We start from the raw sequence: 17,480 nt of genomic DNA on the forward strand, positions 1-17,480 counted from the left end.
TGCAAACAAGTGCGAAAATGTAAATGCAATCTAACACTTGAATAAAAAATTGATCACAAAAAAAAAGATTCCCAGAGGAGGGAAACAAATGATCAAATTCACTATCTGTCAACTGAGAAGACAAAAATGATGCAGTTTGAGAGGAATATGAAAATGATGATGCTGGGACTGTTTGAAAAATCCATTAGAAGACGTGGAGGAGACGTTTTTCAGTTTCAGAAATGTCATTAATTGCAGTTCTCAATTTTGCAGTTTCAAAGCTGCATGTCAAACATTTCTAGAGGTGTCCCAATCCGTTATTGATATCGAATATCGGTCTGATATCAGCCAGAAAATGAATATCGGATTTTATCGGACTGCATCTAAAATCAACGATGTAAGCGCTCAGATAAAGTATATTATTATTAAAGGTGCAGTTCGTGACTTTCAGACGCCTCTCTCCCCCTCCCTCCTACAAGCTAATGCTAGCCAGACAGCAACATCACAATAACATAACATGCACTGTTAAAAGCATATTACTGCAGCACTTCTCTCTCTCTCTATGTGCACAAACCTACAGCCCTGGGAAAGGGGCGGGGTCTGTGAGCAACAGCTGTCAGACAGCCCATCAAACACAATCCTGGCTCTGATTGGTTCTTTTTGCTCGGTCGCGGTGCATTCTGGCAATCTGCCAAAAGCTGCAGCAGGAGGGACTCAATGAGTGTGTTTTATTCACACAAACTACTAGTTTGATGTAAAGCTGTCCTTACATAGTGACAGCTTTAGCAAAGATTGCAGACTGCACCCTTAATGCAGCACTTCTTACTTGTTATTTAGTACTGTAATTATGACAAAAATGTTTCGTATAACCATTTGTTGTATTTGTTTAAAGAAGTGACACATTTTAAATTGAAAATGATTATTGTATCATTTCAAAAAAAAATATTTTAGTGCATTAATGCAAATGTGACCTAATTACATTCCAGTACATGTGTGAATCTGCATGTTTATCACTGCTGTTGGAATACATTGCATGGATTGGGTGTGAGATGTTTCCCCCTCTCTCTCTCTCTCTTACAGTACGGCTCTGCTGCTGCATCACTCCACAGCGTAGTTTGCACGTACTCCTCCCTCTCTGCCTCCCTCTCATCCCCTCTCTCTGCTGTAATCCTTGCTTCCCAGCATCTCCGCCACAGTGCTTCTCCTTCTCCTTCAGCTTCAGTGAGGAGGATGAAACCTCTGAATCTGATGGAGCAGCCCAGCTCTCGGAGGCTTTCCCGGGAGACTGACTGGTGGAGAAGCTGCTGCGTCTGAGCAGGATTGGTGGGAAACCCAGTGAGCTGTGGATTTCTGAGTAAGTGTGATGCCGTTTTACTGCTGTGATGAGAGGAATGGGACGAAAACATGTTCCTCGTGCTGCGTTTGAATTGTTTCTTCATGGTTCTGCAGCAGCTGTATCACATCTGTATGGGCTGCGCTCTGCTTCTGGTCACGACTCTGAGAAACAGTCTGTCTTCAGTCTGTCTGATGCTGACACTGATGATACAGAGTTTAAAACTCTCCTTTTCTCCTCATCACTGGGGATTTTCTCAGCAATGCAGAAGTTTCAGGACAAAGTTGTGTCTGGATATCAGCGTTTTGTAAAGAAAATTATCCTCAGAATCACTTGGTTGACAATTTACAGAGATACAAATAGGAAATTATGACATATTAAGAGCTAAAACCACAAACGCAGTGCTGGGATGAAAGTATCTATGGTAACAGCAGTTTTTCATTGCTGAGAAAGAGAGAGAGAGTCGATGAGGCTCTGATTCTGCTCAATTGTATATTTAATTAATAGATGAAATCATGTTAAAAAATTAAATAAAAAATAAAAAAATCTGATTCATGCTTTCAAATTAACCTTGTGTTTACCATTCAGGCTGTGCTTTCATTACTATAGTTTAAACTCTCATAACTCAATGCAACTTTAGTGCTGCAACTCCAGCTTCATTTCAGTCATATAAAGGGTCCTCAATTTAAAAAAAAAAAAAAATTAATAAATGAGTGAATAAGTAAGTTATTTTAGCTTTTGTACTTTTCCTAAATCCTGTGTGAGAAACACACACTAAAAAAACTAATCTACAGAAGTGTACAGCTTTATTTTTTTGCTGATCTGTACCATCAATCACTTCAAAAACCAAGAATGACACGATAACCACACAAGAAAAGAATAAGAGAAAATCCATAAAAATTCAACCATCTATCAATTTTTTGACCCACTTGCTCCTTTTCAACGTCGCGAGGGTCTGCTGGGGCCGTCTCTAGCTTTCTTCGGGCACTGGGCAGGGGTACACCCTGGGCAGGGTGCCAGTCCATCGCAGGGAGGCACTCACACAGCCAGACAACCACTCACACTCACTCCTACGGGCAATCTAGAGACTCCAATCAACCTAACAGTGATGTTGTTTTTGGATTGCGGTAGGAAATCAGATTACCTGGCGAAAACCCACACAAACACGGAGAGAACATGCAAACTCTGCACAGAATGGACCCAAGTGTCTTCTCCAAGGATGTGCTAACCACTACTCCACTGTGTGCCCCCTGCATTTAATTTAATTACACTTTATTTGATTACTCAAATGACTTTGTGAACAGATTGTAAACAAGATAAGTAAGTAAAAGCAAGGTGATGGTTGGTACTAATCTGTTGAAGAACCTCCAAACCTTCTTCAGTCATGTCTCTGTGTCCGGGGTGGGATGGATCAGGTTCAGTTGGAGACCCTCAAGTGGTCCTTGGTCAGGGAACTCTAAAAAGACAAGCTGTGCTATCAGTTGGGGATAGTAGCAGACAAAGAATCAAAGGGCTTTGGTAGTATGCAGTTTATACGACTTCCCATTGTCGCTATTTGTTGCTCACGTGGAAATGTTGGGTTTTTTCATCATATCTCTATATATTGTGATGAGTGCTTTGAGATGACTTATTGTGGTATTTGGTGCTATTCGCCGCTGTATAGGTGAAGTTGAATTGAACTGAATTTCCAGAGTCCGCCAACAAGGATGTGACCAAGCTGGACCCTGTATGAACCTAAAGCAGTTTGGCAAATAAAAACAGTGGCAGAATCAACACAGCTAACCCCTGACGTTTCAGTAACTGGGATTCCATTACAGATTTTTGCAAAATAAAAGCAATATTTCTAAATGTCCACAAAGTATAATTGCGCTTTGAACGTCTTTCAATTGAATGTTGATTGGGCAGCCGCCATGTAACTCCCGTGAAATCACATCTCGCAAGACTTCGCTGCAGAAAGATGGACACTCAGAACCTCCTTATAAGACTGTATTCCTTTGTTGTTTCATGTCTAATGTGGCAGTAATAATTCCAAAGTATAACACTAAGAAATGTCCCAGTGTCACGGTCTGAGTTTACCTCTGTACTGAGATTAAAACCCTAATCCTAACCAAACCCCAACATAATCCAATGAACAAATAAAACAAAAAATAAACAAAAATGACTATTTTTTTTAGCATGTGCGCGCATATATGCGCGTATACAATCTCATTACGATGTGAACTCAGTACATGACACTGGTCTCCTCTTATGTTTACCTGTGCCGCGCCATGTTTTCTCGGAGAGCAGTGGTCATGTGACCAGGTACCTCACGTGTATTTGCGGAAGACTGTTTCCGTGGCGCTTTTGCAACACATTTCAATATTGAAACGTCTGAAATACCTCCTCATGAAAGCATAAACACTTTTTTTGCGATATTTGAGTGCTTTTTTCGAAATTCAGGTGTTTCCATTACCAGTTTTCATTGCGATATTCAGATTTTGTGCATTTCCAAGGGTAATGGAAAGAAAGTTAAAGGAATCCCTCAGGCTGGGTTCAAACCAGAAGAGGGAAAATATCTGAAAGTGTCCTTATCTGTCTTCTGAAAAGACACTATCAAAATGACTGTTTGAAAGTAATATGAAACGGCCACTGCATAGTCTATCAGAAAGAGATGTTTTTCATTGTCAGAAACTTCATTTAGTGCAATTCAAACTTTTTGGCAAAAAAAAACCAGACAAACTGTGTGTTGCCTAAATGTCTCCCACGCCGCAGTAACTGCGTTCCTTGGTGGCGTCTGTTCACTTTACTACCAAAATAATTAAGTCCAATCAAGTAAAGCAGTGATGCAGAACAAAAATGAAAGTGGCACTTTTTTCAATTAGCTACCTGAAACACTAATTAAATGTTTTTATGTCAGATGCGCCTTCAAGTTTGTGGGGGTGTATCCTTGGACGGAGGAGGGGGTGGGGCTTATAAAAGGTGCAACTTTTAAATCTTGCTAACTCTCCAACATTGCTATATAAGGGGTTTAGTTCCAAATATAAAAACAAGCTTTAATTTGCTTTTAATTATGCTTTTTTTTATAACTTTAATTTCAATATTTCTTCCCTTTTTCAATAATTTTTTGCTGCTGTAATGACACATAAAATCTAATTTTTATTTTATCTTATCTTAGATGATTGGCGTGCACATGATACATCTGTTTTAATGCTAATTCAGCAATCTTACAGCTTGAATTAAAAGGTTTTATACTTGGGATAAATCCAGAAAAACAAACTTTTAATTTGAAAACTCACCCTGCATTTCCTAGCTTTTCTTTACAGTTTTGCTCTTTTCTTGTTTCTTCTTCTTAATCACAGCATTTCCTCATTGTTGGAATAATAAATCTCATCAGATATTATCTTAGATGATTATTGTGTTTGAACCATAACTGTGACGTATGAGCCTCTGGGACAGAATGGCAGGGATTGAGGTGTTTTGCTGGCATTTTCACCTCTTTGATTGCACTGGTCAGTGCATAGAGACACACATGATGGAAGAATCAAGATCTTCCTGCCGGTTTCTATCAGAGGCATCAGCAGACGCAGCAGAGGAAAAGACAGACTCGCGTTTGTATTATACTGTCATTTTACTAAATCGGCTCCTTCACAATCTCACATCGATCCTCTCTGTCACTCACATTGTCAGGATTATGATGGCGGGCTTTTTTTTTTCAAGTGCTTCTCCAAACAATTGCCTCACTTTTGTAGATTGCTTCAGTCATCAGCAGAAATGTGTGAGAGTTCAGTGTCGGAGCACGGTTGTGTTGAACTCTGGTTGCCATGGCGATGCATGATAGGAGAGGACAATTTCCTTTGATGTTTCTGTTCAGACCGATGAAATAATAATAATGATAATATTAAAAATTCCATAACAAATAGAAAATAGTTTAAATTATATTTTACAAACCTAAATGGATCAGTATGGAGATAGAATAAAACAATAATTTACAAAAACTGCATAAAAACAACAAGTAAATACTACATTAGGGAATAGCCCCTTAAATATATTACAACATAAGAAAATATTCATGCTTTGCACTCAATTGTTTTGCTTTTATTTTCAAAAGCATGACGTCTGTGATGTTTTTGTTGCAATTCCTTGCCGAGATGTGTGCTTATGCAAACGAAGGAAAAGTTGTCAGTGAATGCAGTGTTTTCATTAAGATGTGGACTAAAGTCAATGCTCAAGCCTTAATTGTACTTTATTTGTCTGCTGTGTTAATAATGATGGTGAATCAACAATGTACGAGGAAAAACAATGTTGTTCTAAGTTATGGCTCTCAATAACATCTCACAGTGAAATTAAACTGGAATATTATACCTTCGACAGTCCTTAGAGTCTCGTCACTATCCCAGTTTTTGTGTTTGTATCCCTGATATCATTAGATGCCACAGCACTAGAATAAATACAATTATGTAGGGGGAAAACTATCATTGACAGGCGACTGTTACCCAAACTCTAACCCAAAGCTAATTTTCTGCTATTTGTCAGAAAGATTTTTCAGTGGGCTTAAATAAAAGCCAAGAAGGTCGTCTTTGAAATGATACCAAACTCAGTATCATAAAATATAATCTTATCCTAACCCCTAATCCTAACCCAGTAGAACTAAGCCTAACCATTAACCTTTCTTTTTCTCTAAATATCAAAATGACAATTATAACATACGGAAATTAGACAAGTCATGAGCAGAAACCAGGATATGCAACAGTGTCTAAAATGCAGTTCACCCAGTGGTTGTTAGAGAAATAATGTCTGTTCAGACATAGACATTTCAATAAATTGATGCAATGTTTTTGTCACCTGAGCCCATTTCTACCAATTCGGAGCGGAATGACTGTTTAGGCAGCTGCAGTAATCCTTTTGTCACTCAGACTTAATGTAGAGCATCGCCATGATTGGGATTCAACCTCTCCTCCTCTTCAACTCTGTGACTCACTGCATTATTCAACCTCCTCCATTCAGGAGCCAACGTTCTACTTCAACAAGGTTGTTTCTACAATAAGTCAGATTGGTTTCCAAGTACATCATGTTATAATACTGTGACCATCAATATGAAAACACGTACATGTAAACCTGTATTGTTTACCCACATTTTACCATTTACAAACAGAAGAGGAATAGTGGTAAATTATTACGCCCTGTTAGTAAGTAAGTAAGTAAGTAAGTAAGTAATTTATTTATAAAGCGCTTTTCGCAGACAAAATCACAAAGTGATGTACAGAGCTTAGGGGAAATTAATACAAGTGCAACATCATAATAGCATAATAAAACATGGGTGCATATACGTCATAGGAGCAGCATCATAAAAAGATTAAAAAAAATAAAACAATTTAAAATCCATTTAACTAAAGAATTTTCTAAAAAGTGAAGTCTTCAACAGTTTGGTAAAAGTGTCCACACAGTTAAACTCCCAGAGAGACTGGTGCAGGTTATTCCAGAGTGTGGGGGCCACAGCCTGGAACGCCAGGTCTCCTCGGGTTTTAAATTTAGTTTTTGGGATCTTTAGGAGACCCTGACCTAAAGACCAAAGACTGCACCCCGAAGTGTAGGAGCACAACAAGTCCGAGATATATTGAGGGGCCTGGCCATGTAACGCTCGGAAAGGCAGAACTAAGATTTTGTATTCTATTCAAAACTAGAACGAATGGGGGTAATGTGGGATGTTCTGGGAGCAACATTCTGTACGATCTGAAGTCTGTTTAGGGTCGACTTATTAAAACAAGTGAAAACAGAATTACAATAGTCAATGCGAGATGATATAAACGCGTGTATCACCAGTTCAAGATCAGATTTTGCTAACAAATGCCTCACTTTTGAGATATTTCTCAGGTGGTAAAAACAGTTTTTAGTAAACTGACGACATGTGCCCCATCAATGACATTGCTTGATCAAACACAACCCCAAGGTTTCTGTTACTGAATACAAAGTAGCAAGGCTTTGACTACCTGATTACACAAACAGAGCAGTCATGTCAGCATTGGCAGATACGACATTTCACCATTCCCAAACAATAATGACAGGCTAATGTTAGCTTTCTGAGCTATCAGTAAGCTAACGCATCAGATGCATCAGATGAAGCGCGCGAGCTGACATCGTGTTCGATGATGTTCTGCGTCGACCTCATTGAATATGAAGTTTGTTTCAATGTCGTTGTGTCACATCATGCAAAACGGTATATTTTGTTTTGAATCACAAGTGATATAAAAACCATCAATAATCCAACACATAAATATGTTTGAAGTTATGTGATGCAATATTGCATCCAGCGGTGACATCACATTATGCAAATTGGATGTGTTAATTAGCCACTGTCCTAAATGTTGGGTCCTAATGAATATTTTTCTCTCTTATAGTATGACTTAATATCCAATCCCATTGAAGCCTTTTGATTAAATTAAGTCTTTAAAAGAATTACGTTAATTCAGATAACTCAAAACTAAAAACCCAGACAGGGCTGAGCAGGTTAAATGCCTTCAGGTGTTTAATCTCAGCTGTCAGAGTGACTCCTCTGCGACGGTGGCGGGTTTGCAGAAGCACAGTTATTAGTATCTGCTTTCAGGGAGGTAATTATGAGAGAGGAGGAGCTCTGCTGCACAGCTCGGCTTGTTATGGGGTGTCAGGAGGAAGACAGTCGGAGCTGGAGCTCATCATGTGCTGCAGTGCCAGCAAGAAGCTGCAAACTTAACCCTGCAGCTTTGACTCATGCAGCGCTTCAGGCTCTCAGCACGTCACAGTGAACACATCCTGCAGCAGAAAGCATTCTGGAGAGTTTCTATTATCTGATGTTTGTCTGTGAATTGATCATTAATTATCCTGTAACCGAAAGGGCGGGACTGTGTGAGTTGTTTATGGGAGAGTCTGTTCCCGTAGGGTGGTGTAGGAGGCAGGCCTGAGCTTTACAAAGAAACTCTCCCTCTGTCGCTCAATCACCTGGTGCTGTTAATCACAAATCTGTTAAATATAACCAGCAAACATGATATTATATTATCTACAATTGTATTTGTTCCACTGAAAGGCCAAATACAATTGGCCTTTCAGCAGCCTTTACAACCTGCTGGTTGTAATGACTTGATTTTAAAATTGAATCTTTATTGATTTATAAGGAGCCCCCAGCAATGCTGAGGATTAGAGTCTTATGTGTTTGTTGTCCATATCATTGCTTTGTATACAATTAGTCCTTAAGGTTCTTAGATGTGTCATGGCAAAGATTACAAACGTCGTATCATATGCGCGGCAGAACTGTGTTCCGCAGTCTGGTAATATTTTGTAATATATTTTTGCAGTTCGCCGAGGTTGCCAGAATCGGTCTGTTGCATTAAATGCCCCAGGAAAAGCATGTCAGACAGTTTTAGTTTTGTTTATTTCAGTCTGTCTTTTAATTTGCTTCAACGCTTGCAAATTACAGTTTGACTTGACAGATGTATGATAGAAACGCTTTGTTTCCAACCTCTCAGAGACATCAATGTTCAGTCAAAGTCAGATACAGACACAGAGGTAGCACTGGGTCACTTCACTGCCTGTGGCTTCCGTTAAATGCTGAGAAAAGTCAGGACTGACCTCAAACAGTATCTTTTAGATCATGAACCCAACCCTGATCGGGGCACTTTCCTATAACAAACAGTAAGAGTGACAGTCCTGTTCCTGTAGGATGGCGTGGGAGGCCGCCCTGAGCTTTATATAGAAACTCTCCCTCCATCCTCTGCCCGTGACTCGATCACAAAAGCTGCCAAAAATATCCAGCAGTGTTTAAAAAAAATGTGGCTGTTGTGTGAACGCGAAGCAGTCTATTTTTAGCCGCTGCTGAAGCTGGAGGAGGATCACAAATATGGTTGGCGCGGAGCATATACTGACTGAACATCTCAAACTGTTAGCAGCACAGCTCTGTGTCACAACACTGCTGCTGCTGCTGCTGCTGCTGCCCTATAATTCAGTGTGAAGCATCACAACTCTGGAACGACTGGATCTACGTCAATTGAATAAATACTGTACATTTGGATTGAAACTGTGTCTCAGCTTGTAAACGAATCAAAGATAAAAGCACTATTCTACCACCCGAGCCAAGCTGAAAAATACTACAAAACAGTCAAATTCTATTAGTTTATGAACATAAAATACATTCAAGGTAAATGCAATCAAAAGAAAAGCAGAACAAAGGAACAGGGTAAACTATTCTATTTTAAGTACCTACTAGATAAGAAATGACAAAACACAGCCCATGAAGAGTTTCTACAATTCTGAAACATTACAGTAATCAACAATGTTCTGCTCGTCCATCCATGTGGAGGTTCCTCTGACATGTAGCTCAGTTTTGTTAATGGCCCTGTCGATCTGACACAGGCAACTGGTGGCCCCCAAATTGAAAAATATTCAAAATTAGCTGAAACAAATCAACAACAAAGATGCACGAAACGACATTAAAAACAAAATGACAGAATAATACACAGAATGACTCTAAAATCACACAAAATGTTACAAAATACACAAAATAACAGAAAAATGCCAAAAAGGATGACCGTTAAATACGCAATAACTACAGAAACACGGAAAAGGACAAAAAAACTGCAAAATCTCAGAAAACAACAACAAAAAAAGATGCACAAATTGACACCTTTATTAATGTTTGGATTGGTTATTATTTTAAATGCTGACTTGAATGTTGATAACATGGCCCTTGGTCACATGATTGTGATGAAAGCTTCCCATTTCTGCTATAGATCATCTGAAACAGTGTTTAGATCATGTTCCTCTTTCAATAGGATAACACTCCCAGACACGACCAGGAATATATGGTTGAGATACACAACAACCAGTTTGAATTCCCTGATTCCAGTCCGATACAGAGTCTTGGTGTCACACCTTTAGAGGGTTTGTTCATGTGTCTGTCATCCATGTGAGTAACGCTGACTCAAGTATCGGTTCACTGTTGCCTTTGCATTCTTATTCTCTGTCTGCAGGTCAGTTACCAGTTCCATCCACTCTCCATTGAACTCACTGCTTTGGACCTGTTCAGACCTGATCCTATTGGACCAGCCAGAAACATCCAGGACACATGTCACAGGTTTGTTTTCCTTCACCAGTACAGAGAACTTTTTCACAATATCACTTAAATCAGTTAAATAAGCCAAAGACAGATTTTAATATTCTATAAACAAAGCTCCAAATCCGCTGAAGTTCTTACAGCTTCCTTCTGCGAGTCTGTGATCATGCATCTACATCCTCTCTTTGTGTTAGTGCTGCCGGGCCGGCTCCAATGCTCGTCAGACTCTCTAATGGCATAAGGGAAAACCTAATTGTGCCATCTATCACTGCCAATAAGACTAAACCAAACAAGAGCAGCTTTATGCAGCTGCACAGCTGCAGTGGACAGAGAGACAACATCCTAGGGCTGCATTATTCATAATCAAATGGAGGACGTTTATTGTGAAAGATACTAATGTGTGTTGCCAGGTTGAGCAGGAGATCTCGCTAGTCCAGAGGAAGATGTCTGACCTGGAGTCAGTGCTGCAGCAGAAGGACATTGAGCTGAAGGCCTCGGAGACTCAGAGGACCATCCTGGAACAAGACCTGGCAACCTACATCACAGAGTGCAGCGTGAGTAGCTCGTGTATACAAAAGACTGTTAAAATGATGAACTTTTTTAACTTGACCTTCTTCTCACCACCACCTCTCTTTGGTCTGATATTATTTAGCCAAGTGTGCTCTCAAACCGCTGACAACCAAACATTTGTGTTTCCAGAGTCTGAAGCGTAGTTTGGAGCAGGCTCGTATGGAAGTGACTAAAGAGGACGACAAAGCTCTGCAGCTCCTCCATGACATCAGAGAGCAGAGCAACAAGCTGCAGGAGATCAAGGAGCAGGTAAGGCAAAGATAAGGAGCGGGAAACGCAGATGCTTCAGCCCTTTAAGTCAGAGCTTCAACACACAGAGAAGAAGGAAAATAAGATCAGTGTGACTATTCACTGGCACATCGGGATACCATTTCAGACTTTCATCAGTAAATAATGACAACAATACAGTCTTTTTTTTGTTTACATTTCATAAAAAATCAAGTGGAACAAGCACCACATACATACTTTTATCGAAATGTTTTGACGTTGTCTGTTAGAGCTGCAGTTACAAATATCTCTGAGATGACTCTTCTACTACATGCACTTATGTCTGTTTCACTCTGCTCGCTCACTGCACACGCAATGTTTAGGAAAACACACAATCTGATCTCATAAAGGAGACGTAAACTCGTTCTTCTAACACAGTAAAGAGATAAAAGAGAGCCAGAAGTTGTCTCTCATCTTTGATTTTACGGCTTATCACTACAAGACTTTAATAACACGTTGTTATGAGCGAGTGTGGATCAAGTTGTTTTTACACAAGTGGTAGATGGATGAGAGAAGGATGGATTCAATGTAGTGGGTGCCCTTGTCTTGGTCTGTCCTGGGGATTTTTGCTTCCCAGGTAAAACCAGTCATGATTTGAAAACTCTGTTTCTTCCACTCTGTTTATCTGCAGTGCAGTTCCCATGGATACTTTCCTACCTGTGCTTTCCGGATGCACCAGGGTCAATATACTCAACACACTGCGGTGCTCTGTGTTCTGACTAATGTGGTCCTGCTCTCATCCTTATTTAGTTTTCATGCATCACATTGCTTTAGTTTAATCTCAGCCTATTGTCTGTGAAAAATCATTCAGTTATTTAAAGTTAAACACTCCCTGTTATTTAAAACAGTGATACACGCACGGATATTGACTTTTCACAGCCGATGAATTAAGTGATAGGTTTTATCTTTACTGGCTGATAACTGATGAAAAACATGTTTATTTTTTTTGCCAAATTTGGACTTTTAAAGCAAAAACAAGCAAAGAATTAACAAACTTTTTATATATTATTTACAATATTTGTTTTGTAATATTATTATTATAATTTTTTAAATAATTCTTTCAGAGAAAAGGGTAAATAAATCACTAAATTAACTTTTCTGTGCTTTAAACATAATAAAAGTGCTATTTGGGCTTCATACACAAGCCCAAAGTGTTTTTTTTCATTGATTCCCTCAATCGTTAGTTAATGGGTGATTTGATCCTTTCTTACTGCAGGGTGAGCCCAAACACCTCGTTCCAATTTGATGATGCGTTCCCACTTTGATGACGAATTTGACGCGGCACAGAGCTGGAGAAGCCGCCCCTCCAGGAAGCTCTCTGCCGTGATTGACATGTAAACAGGCACGCCCACAAAGGTGAGCATTTCGCGCAATGCTATTTATTTTTTACAGTCTGTGTATGTACCAGCGAACGTCACCGTGCCGTTAGGAGGAAGTCAGTGTCCCGTCTATTGACACGCCCACTCATGAATATGCATAAGCAGGCCACAAATCAGCCTGTTTGTGTAGAGTTGCTCAGAAAGTGACTTTTCAGAGGCTAAAATACTATGTTTTTGGGGTTTTTAGAACAAATGGAAATGGGTGAAAAATAGCATGATATGGGACCTTTAACTTGTCTTTGAAGAAAAACTCTTGCAAGTTCCCCCTTTTAAAAATATTATTACTTTCCTGATGTATAAAGAATAGATCTGTTGCTGTTAATGCTAAATGACTTAACTAGGCTCTACAAACTACAACCTAATAATCCATCACACATTCGTCACACATCACACATTTAAACAAGCAGCTGTTTAACTGGGAAGATGAGAAGGAAAAAAAGCTTCTGAAACCAAACTAGATGTGGTTTCTGAACCTGAATAATTGAGTGGAGCTGAAGAGTTGTACATCATGTGCGTCAGATGGTGCAGGTCAAGTCATCAAACACAGTGTGTGGGATGAGAGTGTTACAGTAATTAGACACACACACACACACACACACACACACACACACACACACACACACACACACACACACACACACACACAGACACTGCTCCATCGCTCTCTTTGAGTGGCTGGTCATCAAAACTTCCAACATAATTTTCTTTTGCTGTGGTCATCACTTTAAATACTCAACTTTATGTTCTTATAAGGATATTTTTTTTTTTGTCAATTAATGTATCTAATAGTAATAACAAAGACAAGCTAAATGTTCACAGGTGTCACATTTACGTCCTGAGCCGCAGTAGTTTGACCTTACGGATGACTTATTGTTGTTTCTGGATACATTATTGTAATTGTTTTGATTTATTTGTGCCCAGTGTCAAAATATTATTATCGAATGCATTTGTGTTGGGAAAAATGTAATTTGGGTATTAAACCGTGAGGATGAGCTATCAGAAACCTGGAGAAACTAGTGTTGGAATGAGGAAGTGCAGGACAGCGTTGCACGGAAGAGAGGACTAAGAAAAAAGTGGGATAGTGAGTGCGAGCAGATGTTTCATAAAGCAAAGATAATGGTGGCGAAGGCTAGGGCAGGACATATGATGAGTTGTATGAAAGGTTGGACTATATAAAATGGGAGAAAATGACTTTTACAGGTTGGAAAGTCTAATGAATACGTATTTATTAGTCATAGTTTACTTTATAATCCGTGATTTCAATAATGCACAGCTACCATATACACTAAGGGTGTGTATCGTCTGGCATCTGGCGATAGGATTCGTATTCCGATACATAGTTCACGATACGATATATCCCGATATTAAAGTACAAGGCGATTACTGCAATTTTTTTTAATATATATATGACTTAAGAAACAACTAATCTGTAAATATGTACACCTTCATGAGAACATTGTGTATGAAATATATTTTATTGGCATATTTTACACTCAAATCATTGGCTTTAACATGCCATGTGCCAACAACTTAAAATAAAAAATAACATACAATCTGCCTGTGGCTTTTAAACCAACTTTGACTTTAGTACAACATGACTTTAGTGCAAGTTAATTGAGGTATATGTCTAGAACAACAAATAAATGCAGAACTTTAGTACTTTCTTTTTAGATTTTATTGAAAAACCCAAGCTGGTCAACATGCCCAGGTTTCAGTGCACTTCTTTGTGTCTCCTGCAGTGGAAGAGACTTTCCTGGTTAAATATAGGTAAAAAAAAAATTGATATTGATGCATTTTGAATCGATCCGAGAATCACATGATGTAACATTGCGATATATCGCCGAATCGATTTTTTTCAACTCCCCTACTATACACTCTGAATGGTTTTCCTGTGCCAGCTGATATTGTGCACTAGCGTCCACTTATGTCATCTGTTCTAAAGCCTTGACATATATTGAATGTATATTCCTATTCAGTTCTTTTGATGTGCAATGTTGTGCATCTACTTAACCTTTTACTTTAAATTAACTTCATTACTCTGCGTGGCGTTCAAATCGACTCTCGGGTCAAAATAAGTCTGAAAACAGAAGATGTGGAAATTGTAGATTGGGCAATTAAAAATGAATACAGATGAAGTCAGGAAAGTTTTGAAGAAGGTTTAGGACAGGAAGGCTGTTGGCCTCAGACAACATCTGTTTAGGGGAGATGACAGTAGGTTTTCTGACTAAAGCGGATTAACCCAATTCTGCAAGGTGTGCCTGAGGCGTGAAGAAGAGGTTTGAGGATTCTTAGCTTCCAGATAAAAAGTGAACTATGGGTATATGGCAACTACAGAGGAATGTTATCTTGAAAGTTAAAGTTGCTGTTCACAATGTTGGAAAGCAACAAGATTTGAGCTAGCGAGACCTCCTCTTAGCTCCACCCCCTCCTCCCCTCCAATATTTTCCTGTCTGGGCTTCCTCTAAAGCCACGCTCTTAAAATATTACTCTGTATGGTATTTTGTCCCCCCGTTTTTGTTTTGTGTTTTTTAAAGGAGGTACTTGTTAATAACACATTTTATTTGTTTTAATTGTGCTCTTGTGTTGTGTAAATGTTTCACTGTCCTTTCATACTAAGCCTCCAAAAGACAATAAATAAGAAGTATAAACAGCATGTTTTATTTATATATTATAAGAGGTTCACTTTCTCATTTGTTATGGAAGAAGGTTTGGGTGGTGCATTACTATGTCAAACTTTATAAACTGTATGAAGTCATGAACCTGCAGTAAAGTCTCTGAGAGCAAGAACACATACATTCTGAGGAACCAAACAGCAAACAGCTCTAATCACTGAACATAAGGGAGAAAATAACACATGACAGAGTTAACAAGTTGCGAGTGCAAACCCCGGTCCTGTCCAGACTGAGTAAAAAACGTCTTCCTCTGTATAATGCACCACTTTTTCACAGAGGTAATGGAGACACAGCTTGCACTGGTTACCAGGCACTGAGTGCATGGTGAGGCGGTTTCCATGGCGACAACAGTGCTGATGCAGTGGGCAGGCTGTCGTGATGAAGAGTAGTGTTTCTAAACAACATGTATGTGCATTCTGTTGAAGTTGAAGACACTTGCACGTGCACAAATATATAAATAGAAATAAAATCAGTCTAAAAAAAAAAAAACTGTAAACAAGTGACATAAAATTAATGATTTATAGAAAATGATTAAGGCACTACACAAAAGAAGATGCAATATAAACTTGTATTAACAAAATGAATTAGGATAATTGCACAAAATAACTGCTGCATTGCTGCACTTGGGGGTCCCTCAAGGGGAGCCTCAGGCTGTTTGGATCTTTTTAGCAAACAACACTCATGATTTGGGAGAAACTACCAGCTACCTACCTGTGCATAGAGGACCATTTCATCCATCAACCATCATCTCATCCCATTTTATTCAGTCGTGGTTTGATATGTTTCATTCTGTTATCAGTTCTCTATGGACCTCTGAGAAAAGCAGATAATTCTGACTAAGAATAGACAGTGAGTCCACATCTACAGCCACATTGACATTCAGGACCTTTGCTAAGGAAGGACCCTGAAAACGATTTTATTGGCCCTGTCTGACCCCTCTTATTTCTGAGCTACCGTCAGACTGCAGATTCACTTTGTGCAGAACAAATAGACACTAAACTCCTTTTGTTCCGGCTGTCATGAGTCTGTGGAATACTAATGTGTAAAGTGTTGGTGTTGTTTTGATTTAAAGTTTTAACTGCTAGCTGCAGCACAAATTGCACTTCAGAGATAATAAAGTTCACCTTGACAAGTAGTTTAAGTATTGAGATTTTCATATTAAAAAAATGTGGTTTGCATTTGATGAGGTTAACAGGTTGGCGGAGTTCTTGTGGAGCTAAAGCTTGAGCTCTGGGTCTTCATTGATCTTATTTGGTGACAGTTGTGAGTGACAGTGACTGAATCTGTTAGTGTGAGAGTGTGACGGGAACGGACTTGAGATGAGATGGTGGAGGTTTAGACCCATTTTCTAGAAATGGAGACAGGTAGCAGGTCTGTTATCACACAGTTTGGTTACACCAAACTGTGTGATAAAGCGAAACAAGTTCTGAAAAATATTGACTCAAAAACCAACAAAGTGCAAAATAATACAAAGAAAAGTACTCATTGGTAAAGGAACAAACTTTTAGCAAATAGGAACATGCACATGAAGAGCAAAACCTTCAAAGAATTTCATCATCCACTCAGGGTTCAAGCAGATGGGCTTCATCTGATTCACACGTGTTCTCTGCACTTACACACAGACAGGAAAGGGGGGTCCAATACACAAAAAGGGACTTAACTTTTATGAATAAAAAAATACATGACAGCTGCAGCAGGATATGACAAATTCTCCACTGACAATCTATCTAAGCTAGTGGTTCCCAAACAGGGATACGTGTACCCCTAGGGGTACAGGAGCACATTGCAGGGGGTACTCGAAAAGATTCAACAATTCATTTAAAAATAATCGGGAAATGTTCCTATTTCCTTTTTGGCCTTTTTTTTTCAACAAATTTACCACAAACTAACAGTGCTATTGCTCAATAAATGACTATATTTTCCTGTAATTTATTGAAACAGGATTATTTTATGCTGTAGAGGACCTTTTATCACACTTCTAACAATAGGAGACAATAATAAGCTACATTTTACAAAGCAGATCATATTTATTTACTATTGAATTAATCACATAAAAGTTGCATTTTTTTTTTTTTTTATATAATTTCCACTTTAAATTACACTCATTGATATGAATTTGTTAATTAAGCCTTTGGAAACCGTTGTTGGAGACACATTTAGGGGTTTAGGAGAGCCCGATGTCCCACATATGAAAAAGCATGTGAAATTATGCAAAATGTACT

The 17,480-nt window shown here is 38.9% G+C and overlaps 1 protein-coding gene across 14 annotated transcripts in view; it reads left to right on the forward strand.

Moving 5' to 3' along the window:
* Positions 1 to 1,105: 1,105 nt before the first annotated feature.
* The window catches only part of citb (citron rho-interacting serine/threonine kinase b), a 58,292-nt gene continuing 41,917 nt past the window's right edge, over positions 1,106 to 17,480 (forward strand). For all 14 annotated transcript variants that reach the window (XM_028457123.1, XM_028457129.1, XM_028457130.1 and 11 more), the window contains exons 1-4: positions 1,106 to 1,333; positions 10,288 to 10,391; positions 10,781 to 10,924; positions 11,070 to 11,189. In XM_028457123.1, coding sequence (XP_028312924.1) covers positions 10,383 to 10,391; positions 10,781 to 10,924; positions 11,070 to 11,189 — 273 coding nt within the window. In that variant the 5' untranslated portion in view covers positions 1,106 to 1,333; positions 10,288 to 10,382. The remainder of the gene's footprint in view (positions 1,334 to 10,287; positions 10,392 to 10,780; positions 10,925 to 11,069; positions 11,190 to 17,480) is intronic.

Source organism: Gouania willdenowi, chromosome 9 (assembly GCF_900634775.1).
Source record: "Gouania willdenowi chromosome 9, fGouWil2.1, whole genome shotgun sequence".
Classification (NCBI taxonomy): domain Eukaryota; kingdom Metazoa; phylum Chordata; class Actinopteri; order Blenniiformes; family Gobiesocidae; genus Gouania; species Gouania willdenowi.